Source organism: Oncorhynchus gorbuscha, linkage group LG14 (assembly GCF_021184085.1).
Source record: "Oncorhynchus gorbuscha isolate QuinsamMale2020 ecotype Even-year linkage group LG14, OgorEven_v1.0, whole genome shotgun sequence".
Classification (NCBI taxonomy): Eukaryota; Metazoa; Chordata; class Actinopteri; order Salmoniformes; family Salmonidae; genus Oncorhynchus; species Oncorhynchus gorbuscha.
This window is the reverse complement of record NC_060186.1, coordinates 34,527,612-34,540,141: the sequence shown is the minus strand read 5'-3', so window position 1 is coordinate 34,540,141 and position 12,530 is coordinate 34,527,612. Positions and strand designations below refer to the sequence as shown.

Here is a 12,530-nt window from a genome sequence, read left to right as displayed (position 1 = left end):
ACCCTCCAAGCTCGTCATCAAGCTCGAGACCCTGTGTCTCGACCCCGCCCTGTGCAACTGGGTACTGGACTTCCTGACGGGCCGCCCCCAGGTGGTGAGGGTAGGCAACAACATCTCCACCCCGCTGATCCTCAACACTGGGGCCCCACAAGGGTGCGTTCTGAGCCCTCTCCTGTACTCCCTGTTCACCCACGACTGCGTGGCCACACACGCCTCCAACTCGATCATCAATTTTGCGGATGACACAACAGTGGTAGGCTTGATTACCAACAACGACGAGACGGCCCACATGGAGGAGGTGAGGGCCCTCGGAGTGTGGTGTCAGGAAAATAACCTCACACTCAACGTCAACAAAACCTAAGGAGATGATTGTGTACTTCAGGAAACAGCAGAGGGAACACCCCCCTATCCACATCGATGGAACAGTAGTGGAGAGGGTAGTAAGTTTTAAGTTCCTCGGCATACACATCACAGACAAACTGAATTGGTCCACTCACACAGACAGCATCGTGAAGAAGGCGCTGAAGGAGGCTGAAGAAATTCGGCTTGTCACCAAAAGCACTCACAAACTTCTACAGATGCACAATCGAGAGCATCCTGGCGGGCTGTATCACCGCCTGAACTACCTGCCCTCCAGGACACCTACACCACCCGATGTTACAGGAAGGCCATAAAGATCATCAAGGACAACAACCACTCGAGCCACTGCCTGTTCACCCCGCTATCATCCAGAAGGCGAGGTCAGTACAGGTGCATCAAAGCTGGGACCGAGAGACTGAAAAACAGCTTCTATCTCAAGATCATCAGACTGTTTAACAGCAACCACTAACACTGAGTGGCCGCTGCCAACACACTGACTCAACTCCAGCCACTTTAATAACGGGAATAGACGGGACATTATGTAAAATATATCACTAGCCACTTTAAACAATGCTACCTAATATAATGTTTACATACCCTACATTATTCATCTCATATGAATATGTATATACTGTACTCTATATCATCTACTGCATCCTTATGTAATACATGTATCACTAGCCACTTTAACTATGCCACTTTGTTTACATACTCATCTCATATGTATATACTGTACTTGATACCATCTACTGTATCTTGCCTATGCTGCTCTGTACCATCACTCATTCATGTAATAAGACAGTAGTTTTGGAATTGTTAGTTAGATTACTTATTGGTTATTACTGCATTGTCGGAACTAGAAGCACAAGCATTTCACTACACTCGCATTAACATCTGCTAACCATGTGTATGTGACAAATACATTTGATTTGAAGTTGTGGCCAACGATCAAGATATCAGGAATTGAGGGAAAGGCTGCCTACTTCGTCGGAGAACGAGGGTTCATCAACAGTTCAGAAATCCATATTCCTCCCTAAAATCTCACCAGAAGGAACAGATTGATGGTTTCAGCCATTGTATTCTCATTTTCCTTATATTGTTTACCTAACAAGCATCAGGTGACTATTTTTCAGAACACTCCGGTACCTCAATAATGTATTAGCTTGTTCTTGTATGACCAGACCAGAATACCTATTTAGTTTACAAACTTACGAAGAAGGCTGAAAGCTGTATTTATTTTTTATATATACAGTAACTAAGATACTGTTTTAAAGGGCATACAGGTCTGCTCTGACTTTACATGGGTATTGTTCTATTTAGTTATTAATACTTATTTCCAAGTGAAAAAGGTAGGAACATGTATATGTAAAACATTTTTTATAAAAAAAAATGTATGATCAGTTTTCATATGCACTTAATATAGTAGGTACCCTTTTATTTAAATATTATTTTGTATTTTATTTCTCAGAATAGTTCCTGGGTTTTTAGTCTCTCTTACTACAAGAACCCTTGGTTTGGTCTTGAACATAATTTTCAGTTGAGTTGAATTTCAAAGCCAGATAACGTCTAGCTCAAAGTTTATGGAATAAGCTATTTTCACTTTAAATAGACTTAAATGGTGCAGATCTCGGTTCTTTATTGTTTACGTTCACTGCTCCTAAGTCTTTGACTCATCCTACTACAGTTTATACTTTTATATCATCTTTGTTGTTTTGTCTTTGTCTATACCTTCTCTTAATGCTAGGGGGTTATGAAACAATGTGAAGCGCAAGGCCTTATTTTTATTTGCTAAACAATTTCAAACAGATTTTAGCTTTTTTCAAGAGTCTCACTCAATTTCGGCTGATGCCAACTTCTGTAGGTCGCAGTGAGGCAACGATATTTGGCTTTCTCATGGATCTGAACGCTCCGCTGGTGTCACTACGTAGAAAAATACCTTTGGTGGTAATATTCTACACTCGGAATGTGACCACTTTGGTCACTTTATTTGTCTTGTGATCAGATACAATGCCATTACACTCATTACTGTAAACTTCTACGGGTACAACACCAAACATGAGAATGACGAGTTGCTTGAATCTATAGAGAAACATATACTTCATTGGTTATCTAAATTTCCCAATTTGTTATTATTGATAGGAGGGGACTTGAACATTACTATAGATAATTCAACTGATAGATGGCCCCCAGGTAGGCCAATCAATTAGAATTTGGGTTTAATGATTTTATGGAAAATTTTGATCTTACTGATATATGGAGAGAGAGGTTTCCGGCTGACAGATCATCCATTCACTTGGTAACAAAACAGGTTCCAGACAATCCAGAATAGATTTTTGGCTTATATCCCAATGTATTGACAGTGAGTGTGTTACCACAAATATTTCTACTACTCCCCTCACAGACCATAGGGCCATTTACATTGATATCAAAATATTTACCCCTGATACTAACCTTGGTAGAGCATCCTACTGGAAGCTAAATAGCTCATTATTAAATAATAATATAGTTAAATTTGAGGTTAAAGATCTGCTCTCACACTTTTGGAAAAGGGCTTGTGAAGAAAAATCTTATTGCAAGAACTGGGAGCTCTTTAAATTTGAGGTGTCCAAATACCTTAGAAAATATGGTAGTAATCTTGCTAAGACCAGAAGAGCTGAGGAGGAAAAGGTGATCATTAAGATAACTTCCCTTTCTCAGAGGTCCCCAGCTGGCCTCTCGGGGGAGGAGAAGATGGAACTAATTGAGTTACAAAATAAACTGGATAATATATATAGATTAAAAGCAGAAGGAGCCTTTATTAGATCTAGGAAAAAATGGATTGAGGAGGGAGAACAGAATTCACTCTATTTCTTTAGACTTGAGAAATTTCACTCTAAAAATAACACTATCCATAAGTTAAACATGGGTGTTATTACAGATGACCAAAAATTAATCGCTAAATACTGTAGCAATTTTTGCAGAAAATTGTATAGCTCTATGTACTGTCAGGAATCCACAGATATGTTTTCTAACTCACTGAATAATGTTCACTCTATCGGTGATATAGAATCTAAACAGTGTGACACACCCATCAAAGTTGAAGAAATTATAGAGTCTATCAAACATCTAAAGAACAATAAATCACCAGGTGTTGATGGAATTACATAAGAATTTTACAAATTATTTTCTGAACAAGTAGCTCCCTTCCTATTTGAAGTATTTTTAGAGAGTATTAAAAACAATGTTCTCCCTCCTACAATGAGTCAGGGGTTAACAACACTCATACCAAAGTCTAAAAAAGTAGTGCTGCTCATCGATAACTGCCGTCCAATTTGTCTTCTGAATAATGACTATAAATATTAGCCTTACTAACTGCAAAAATAATTAAAGAATTCCTGGCTGCAATCATTGGTGAAACACAGTCTGGCTTCATGAGGAACAAACATATTTCTAACAATGTCAGACTAGTATTAGACATACTTAACTACTCAGACCTAATAACCGAGGATAGCTTCATATTATTTTTAGAGTTTTACAAAGCATTTGACACAGTAGAGCATCAGTTTCTCTTCCACTCCCCTGTTAGACTTGGCATTGTGGATTTTTTCTGTAAGGCTGTTAAGACTCTCTATGCAAACGGTAACGGCTCTATCAAATTGAAATATGGCACCTCACCTAGATTTGAGTTAAAGAGAGGAATTAGGCAAGGTTGTCTTATCTCTCCGTACCTATTTTTATGAATCACCCAACTTCTTGCAAATTTTTTAAATAATAGTCCTGTACAAGGTATTTCCATAGCTGATAAATACATTTTTATAAGCCAGCTGGCTGATGATACTACACTTTTCTGAAAGACGCTAACCAAATTCCTATATCGATCAATGTGATACAATCCTTTTCCAAAGCGTCTAGTCTACATCTTAACATTAATAAATGTGAACTCATAGCTGTCAAATATTGTGTGACACGTTAATATTATGGTATACATATTTAGGCATAACCATTACAAAGGATCAGAAGTCTAGAGGCTTACAAAATTTTAACCCTCTTTTTTTTAAACCCAGAAGAAGCTAAATCAATGGCTACAGAGGGACTTATCTTTTAAAGGTAGAGTCCTAATTACCAAGGCTGAAGGTATCTGTAGACTAACACATGGCGCTCTATCTTTATATCGTGACAGTAAAATAAGCAAGGAGATAGACCAGATGCTTTTCAACTTTCTGTGGAGAAACCATACCCATTACATTAGGAAAACTGTTGCAATGAACACTTATAAGAATGGTGGGCTGAATTTTCTGGACTTTACTGCCTGAAATAATACTTTTAAGATCAACTGGATGAAACAATTCCTAAGAAGACCCACTTCTATCTGGAATTTTATTCCTCATTTTATTCCTAGTCTTCTCTACTTTTGGTGGCCTTAACTTCATGTTTTTTGCAATTATAATATTGAAAATTTCCAGTGAAAAGTTCTGCTTTTCATCGGCAGGTTTTCTTGTCATGGTCTTTAATTTATAAACACAATTTTTCTCCACACAGATATTATATATGGCATAATCGTGATATATTGTATAAAAATACTTCTTTGTTTTTAGAATATTGGTTCCGAAATAATATCCTATTGATGAGACAACTGGTAAATGCAGAGGGTCTTTTACTCAGTTATAAGGAATTCTTATCACTTTATAAGGTCCCTGTAACACCTAAAGATTTTGCAATTGTTTTAGACTCCATTCCCTCAGGTGTTGCTCTGTTATTCAGAAACGTGTCAAGACCTGACCCTCAGAGCCTACCTTCTATTGACCCTGTTGACTCATCAGTAGGAAATATTTGTTTATCTTTTGGTCCATTCAACAACAGAGCGATGTGAATCTTGTTTCAGCAGGATGTTGTATCTACCTTATGTCATGCCTTATTGGAATGGAGTTATTGATAATATCGGTTGGAAAAAAGTTTGGAGGTTGCCACACACTTACCTACAAAATTAAGGACGTTTCCTTTAAAATGATTCATAAATATTATCCTGCCAACCGCTATATGAAGGAGTTTAAGGAAAACATCAACTCAAATTGCTCCTTTTGTAATGACCACCCAGAAACAGTGTTGCATCTTTTTTGGCATTGTATTCATGTATGAAAACTGTGGTAAGACACCAGTAGATTTATAATTAAACACATTTATGAAGATTTTACACTATTGTGGAGAGATGTACTGCTTGGATTCTTTGCATACGATAGAAATAAGCTGAAACATTTTTATGTAATTAATTTCATTATTCTTTTGGCCAAATTTCATATACACAAATGTAAATTTACAAAAAAACAAAAATTTTCTTACCCTACAAAAAGAAATTGAACTGTATTTTAAGACAGTTAAATACCCTACTAACAAAAAAGCTGTTAGAATTGTAAGTGTATGTATGTCCCTTAAGGTCCTTGTGTAATTGTAATGTGATATTGTACCCCCTAGCTCGATTGTCCATTGTTTATAATTTATATATACTTGTGTTCCCTCATGTACTTTCTGTATTGATTTGTTAATTAAAAAAAAGACAACATTCATGGTAAAGTTTGCTTAACTGTATATCTTTGTCTGTCGTGACTACAACCAACACAAAGCATATTGAAACAGCTACTATGTTGTTGTTGTCTTAGGTCTCTCTTTATGTCGTGTTGTGGTGTCTTGTGATCTGTGTTTTGTCCTAAATTTTATTTTTTAATCCCAGCCCCCGTCCCTGCAGGGTGCCTTTTGCCTTCTGGTAGGCCGTCATTGTAAATAATGAATTTGTTCTTAACTGACCTGCCTAGTTAAACAAAGCTTAAATAAAATAAAATAAACAGAAGTACCAAAGAATTTCAATGCAAGTAAAGACGCATAGGAACTACGTATATCGAAGCGCGACCAAAACTAAACGCATGCGCATATTACGGCCCCAGTCCTTTGGCGCTATTTGAAACATCGCAGGACTGTGTTTCTTCAGGTACTCGCTAATGTTTATCAATTAGCTATTGTTTTAATTTGTTGATCTGAATGGTACACTATCATTGCTGGCTAGCTTTCTGACCAGATGGTATTAGTTCATTAGCTAGATCTTGACGTTCAAGTTGTGGTTGCTAACTACCTAGCAGGTTGGCCTATTATTTTGTCGGTGAAGATTTCTTGTTTCAGAACTTATATTTTCTCATTGATTTAATAAACACAGATAACCATTATTAATCGGCGAGCCTAAGTACTGAGCTGATTGTCCATAGTGTTTTTCAGACAAATGGATGGCGAAGAGGACGAATTCTTCTCCGGGAACCACTCTGGTAAGAACTGCTTTGATTCCGCCTTGGCGGGGGCTAGCTTGCCAGCTAGGTCCTATTGGTTTGTTGTTTACTGTACCAGCAACGAGTTGTCTGTTCTTTCGTGTATTTATTATGGTTCCCCGCAAGGCAGGTCTTACAGGCCTAGTTTTGTCGCTTCTGGACTACTGGTCAGTTGCCACAAAGAAGAACTTGGGAAAATTACAACTGGCCCAGAACAGGGCAGCACGGCTGGACCTTAAATGAATAATACGCATGTCAATAACGCGTGGCTTCATTTGTAGTGTTGTGGTGGGTTTTTCTTAACTTTTTACTATTTTCTACATTGTATAATAATAGTTAAGACATCACAACTATTAAATAACACATATGAAATCATAGAGCAACCATAAATATATATTTATGCGAGATTCTTAAAATAGCCATCCTTTGCCTTGATGACCGCTTTGCACACTCTTTGCATTCTCTCAACCAGCTTCACCTGGAATACTTTTCCACCAGGTTTGTAGGACATCCCACATATGCTGAGGACTTGTTGGCTGCTTTTCCTTCTCTCTGCGTTCCGACTCATCCCAAACCATCTCAATTGGGTTGAGGCCCGGCGATTGCGGAGGCCAGGTCATCTGGTGCAGAACTCCATCACTCTCCTTCTTGGTAAAATAGCCCTTAAACAGCCTGGAGGTGTATTGGGTCATTGGCCTGTTGAAAAACAAATGATAGTCCCACTAAGCCCAAACCACATGAATGGCGTATTGCTGCAGAATGCTGTGGTAGGCATGCTGGTTAAGTGTGCCTTGAATTCTAAATAAATCAGACAGTGTCACCAGCAAGCACCCTCACACCATAGCACCTCCCCCTCTATAATTTACGGTGGAAAATACACATGCGGAGATCATCCGTTGACCCACACCACGTCTCACAAAGACACAGCAGTTGGAACCGAAAATCTTACATTTGGACTCCAGACCGAATGACAAGTTTCCACTGGTCTAATGGCAATTGCTCATGTTTCTTGGCCCAAGCAAGTCGCTTCTTCTTATTGGTATCCTTTAGTAGTGTGTTCTTGGCAGCAATTTGATCGTGAAGGTCTGACTCACAGTCTCCTCTGGACAGTTGCTGTTGAGATATCTGTTACTTGAACTCTGAAGCATTTATTTAGGCTGCAATTTCTGAGGCTGGTAACTCTAATGAACTTATCTTCTGCAGCAGAGGTAACTGGGTCTTCCATTCCTGTGGCGGTCCTCATGAGAGCCTGTTTTGTCATAGTGCTTAATGATTTTTACGACTGCATTTGAAGAAACGTTCAAAGTTCTTGACATTTTCCGGATTGACTGATATTCTTGTCTTAAAGTAATGATGGACTGTTGTTTCTCTTTGCTTATTTGAGCTGATCTTGCCATAATCTGGACATGGTCTTTTACTAAATAGGGCTATCTTCTTTATACAAAAACATGTAATGATGAAGTCCGTCTCTTTGAGCCATGAGTGATTGACATGCGTATTATTCATGTTAACTCTGCATGTACATTTTAAGGGCCAGCTGTGCTGCCCTGTCCCTGGGCCAATTGTAATTTTCTCAAGTTCCTCTTTTTGGCACCTGACCACACAACTGGGCAAGAGTCCATGATCAACAAAACTCAGGGCCTGGAGGGCATGCCTAGTTGATATTGTTGTTAACAAGGCAGCGCAGCGCTTTAGTATGGGCAGACCTCTCCCCATCTGAGCTACTGTTGCATCAATATTATTGTTTACATTGTCATCATGCCCATTGTACATGATACCAATAGTTGTAAACATTCATTCTGGAATGCCAAAAAATGTGTTTGTTGTGTCCTGGTCTTGTAGATGGTGGTGGCACCCCTGTACAGGACGAAAATGCTCCTGGTTCAGATGTGGAAGAGGAGACAAGGAATGAGTCGTGCCACTCAGAGGTAAGGGGATTGTCATCTAAGCAAGATGTGTTCAACACCAGTCTAGTGTGGTGGTCAAACCCTCTTGATTTCCCAACCATCTTGCACATACATTTTAAAAATATGTATAATATCTCAGGGCTCTATGCGGACCTTTTTTTACAAGGAAAAATGGAGGTGCACACAGACATTTAGGAGCACAATAAAGCTAGAATACTTCATTTTTCTAGGCGTGTTGGTGCTCCCAAATTAAAATGTCAGATCACACATCAAAATATTTAGGCTCATATGCAAGTGAAATGGTGGCACTGTAGAACCCTGTATCTATCCCAACCGTAGACTTATGAAGCATTTTATATTTCCACTTTTTTTATGCAGGATGAGAATAGTCATGGTGAGGGAGCAGCTCAGGCCATGGAGACAAATGCTTTGGCCAGTGGGTCAGACAACGAGGGCCACAAAAGGGAGGACAGTGACTCTGAGGAGGAGGCACCAACCAAACGCAGAGGCTGCAACTCGGACATTGAGGGGCCCCCAATCAAACACAAAGGCTGCACCTCTGACATGGAGGAGAAAGAAACCAAGCAGGCTGCAGCCGGGAGTGACTCTGAGAACGAGGATCAGCCCCCTTCTCCAGCACGGAGCAGACACTCAAATGCACGCAGTGATTCTGAGACTGAGGTGCCTGAACACAAAGCGCAGATCAAGTCTGATGGAAAGGAGGAGGAGTGCGGTGAGAAGAAAGGGAAGTGGAAGGCTGTAATGCATTCCGATAGTGAGAATGAGGTGGAGGCTCGGTCAGTGAAAGCAGCTGCAGGCAGTGGCCAGGAGACGGATAGTCCCGCAAAACGGGTGGTGGACGATAGTGAGGATGATGACGCAATGCCAAGTAGGTGCCATCTACATCAGCGTATTGGGATGGGGGAAAACAGTTGACTCCTGATAAGTACACAATCAATCAATCTACTGATCCCTATTCAAATATATTTTCTATTCACTTTCTCCAGATATCGGCATGCTCTCGATTAGTACACACATTCATACTACAACCGTTCCAAGTTATTGCACTATATCAAGTAGAGGTGTGACATTAAGTGAAATTCAGAAGATAAAAAAGTTTTACAAAATGAATCACCACTCACAGGTCCCGATCATCATAAAGGGGGAAATTAAACATACCTAACACAACAATACTTTAGTGTTAGTAGGAGGAGATATGCATCTTTCAAATTATTTACATTTTAGTAATTTAGCAGATGCTCTTATCAAGAGCGACTTACAGTAGTGAGTGCATACATTTTTCATACTGGTCCCCCGTGGGAATCAAACCCCCAACCCTGGCAGTGCAAGTGCCATGCTGCACCAACTGAGCCATCCCAGACTGCCACAGTTATAAAGCGTTCTGCATGTCATTGTCATTCACAGTTGGGAAAATGGCAGAGAGTGAGACAGGGAAGCGAGAGCAACAAAGTCCTGTATGGCAATACTTTGAAAAGTTAAATGAGAAAGTTGTGTAATGCAAACTTTGAGGTGGAATTGAGTTCTAGTGGCAGTACACGTGTCAGGTGCAATGCTGAAGGGAGGCACTGTGAGACCCAATCTGTTGCTTGCAGCAGTGCGATTAGGGACAGAGATGTTTGCAGTTGATATGCAGCCCATGTCAATGGTAGAGGATGTCGGCTTCAATGTTGCCTTAATGGCATGTAATAGAGCCAGACAACAAGATGCCAAACTGTGAATGTCTGGATGTAGAAATTGTATAATGATTGCTCTGTAGGTACAAAGTGCAAGCTCTCAAACACCAGATTGTTGGAAGTTTATGAACACGCTGTCACACATCACGGCAACGAGCCATCACATTGAGAAGTGCGAAAAGGCACACAGCAGAGAATTGGTGCAGTAAGCCCTACCAGACGGCGCTCACCAGTAGTAAGGCCTTCTGGTAGGGTTTCCACTAGATCAAAAAGTCATTATTGTCTATATTGTAAAAATGTATAAAAATAAAACCAATAACCAATAATCTTGTATTTTCAGCTGTTTTGAAGCTGGTGTACAAAACTAAAGGTAAAAGTCGCAAAAACAAAACTTAAGCATAGAAACTTAAGCATAGAAATAGCGCATACAGAATGAATCTACTTCTCCTTAAACTTGCTTTCAATGAGAATTACAGATCTATAACTCACATTTCTATGTGAAATTTGTGTCGCACAAAAAGTTACACATTGCTGCTTTAATAACCTCTTCGTGCTAGGGGGCAGAAATGTGACATCCGGATGAAAAGCGTCCCCAATGTGAACTGCCTGTTACTCGGGCCCAGAAGCTAGGATATGCATATAATTTTATAAAGTTTCTAAAACTGTTAAAATAATGTCTGTGAGTATAACAGAACTGATATGGCAGGCGAAACCCTGAGGACAAACCATCAAAAAAATAAAATAATTCGGCCTACTAATGTTTCCAATGGAACTGCCAGATTGCAGTTCCTAGGACTTCCACTAGAATTTGTAGTTTTTCTAAGTGGCTCCCATTTTGGCTGTAGTGTTATCATGCGCGTGGATGAGAGCGCGTTCTTTTTTGATTATCTCCTGTAAAGACAATAACGATTCTCCGTCTTAAAATGTATTGTTTATTGATGTATTAGGGTACCTGAGTTTTGATTATAAACGTTTTGACTTGTTTGGAGAAGTTTATTGGTAAAGTTTGGGATTCATTTTGTATGTGTTTTGAAGGAGGGAAACCGGTGGATTATTGAATGAAGCGTGCCAGCTAAACTGAGTTATTTATCAAACAAATGGACATTTGTGATGTAGCTGGAGTGCCAACAGAAAAAGATCTTCAAAGGTAAGGCATTTATTATATCGTTATTTCTGACTTTCGTGGCACACCTGGCTGGTTGAAAAATGTTATTCATGCTTTTGTATACGCGGTGCTGTCCTCAGAGAATCGGATGGTGTGCTTTAGCCGTAAAGCCTTTTTGATATCTGACACAGAGGCTGGATTAACAAGAGGTAAGAAGTTAAGAGGTTGTATAAATAGGCGGGGTTTATGACTCTGTAGCTGTGGTAACTAGTGACGACCGTCTGGTCGAACTGGATTGCAGTAGATTGAACTGCATTGCCCCTGAGTGGTCATACGGAGGACCATATCTGAATAGTGAAGTCACATAAATCATAACATTTTCTTATCATTTAACGATTAATAAATGGCAGTTTATACGTTAACCACATTTTTTTCATTTGTCACATGCGTCGTTCCCCGGTTCAAATGTTTAAACGTTGTGGTTATTTCCACGTGTAGCAGAGAAATAACAACAAATAAGGCACTGACTGATAGCTGTTAGCTAGTATGCTAACCGTAGCTAGCTAATTCAAGTTATGTGAGGACCATTTCAGTTAAGACGGGCAATACTGAAAGGCAGATGAAAAATAATTATTTCAGAAAGACTACCTGTCGAGATGAGTTTCAGCAAAACCATGCCTATACAAGATGTTGACACTTTTCTGACTTTTTGATAATGTCTGACTTTTGTTGTTGTCTTGTCTGACTTTTGACCTTTTGATAATTCCAGCAACCCTGTTGGATTCCAGACGTCATTAATATGTGGATATGCACACGGACATGATCAAAAAGCTATATTTGCTCAAAAAGCTACAGTGGGGCAAAAAAGTAGTTAGTCAGCCACCAATTGTGCAAGTTCTCCCACTTAAAAAGATGAGAGGCCTGTAATTTTCATCATAGGTACACTTCAACTATGACATACATTTACATTTAAGTCATTTAGCAGACGCTCTTATCCAGAGCGACTTACAAATTGGTGCATTCACCTTATGACATCCAGTAGAACAGTCACTTTACAATAGTGCATCTAAATCTTAAGGGGGGGGGGTGAGAAGGATTACTTATCCTATCCTAGGTATTCCTTAAAGAGGTGGGGTTTCAGGTGTCTCCGGAAGGTGGTAATTGACTCCGCTGTCCT

At 39.6% G+C, this 12,530-nt stretch overlaps 1 protein-coding gene across 3 annotated transcripts in view; it reads left to right on the top strand.

Moving 5' to 3' along the window:
* Window positions 1–6,214: 6,214 nt before the first annotated feature.
* Window positions 6,215–12,530, top strand: part of LOC123994826 (protein IWS1 homolog) — a 43,282-nt gene continuing 36,966 nt past the window's right edge. For 2 of the 3 annotated variants that reach the window (XM_046297843.1, XM_046297845.1), the window contains exons 1-4: window positions 6,215–6,319; window positions 6,601–6,647; window positions 8,490–8,575; window positions 8,933–9,443. In XM_046297843.1, coding sequence (XP_046153799.1) covers window positions 6,605–6,647; window positions 8,490–8,575; window positions 8,933–9,443 — 640 coding nt within the window. In that variant the 5' untranslated portion in view covers window positions 6,215–6,319; window positions 6,601–6,604. Of the gene's footprint in view, window positions 6,320–6,590; window positions 6,648–8,489; window positions 8,576–8,932; window positions 9,444–12,530 lie in introns of all 3 variants that reach the window. The other variant, XM_046297844.1, reaches the window with a different exon arrangement.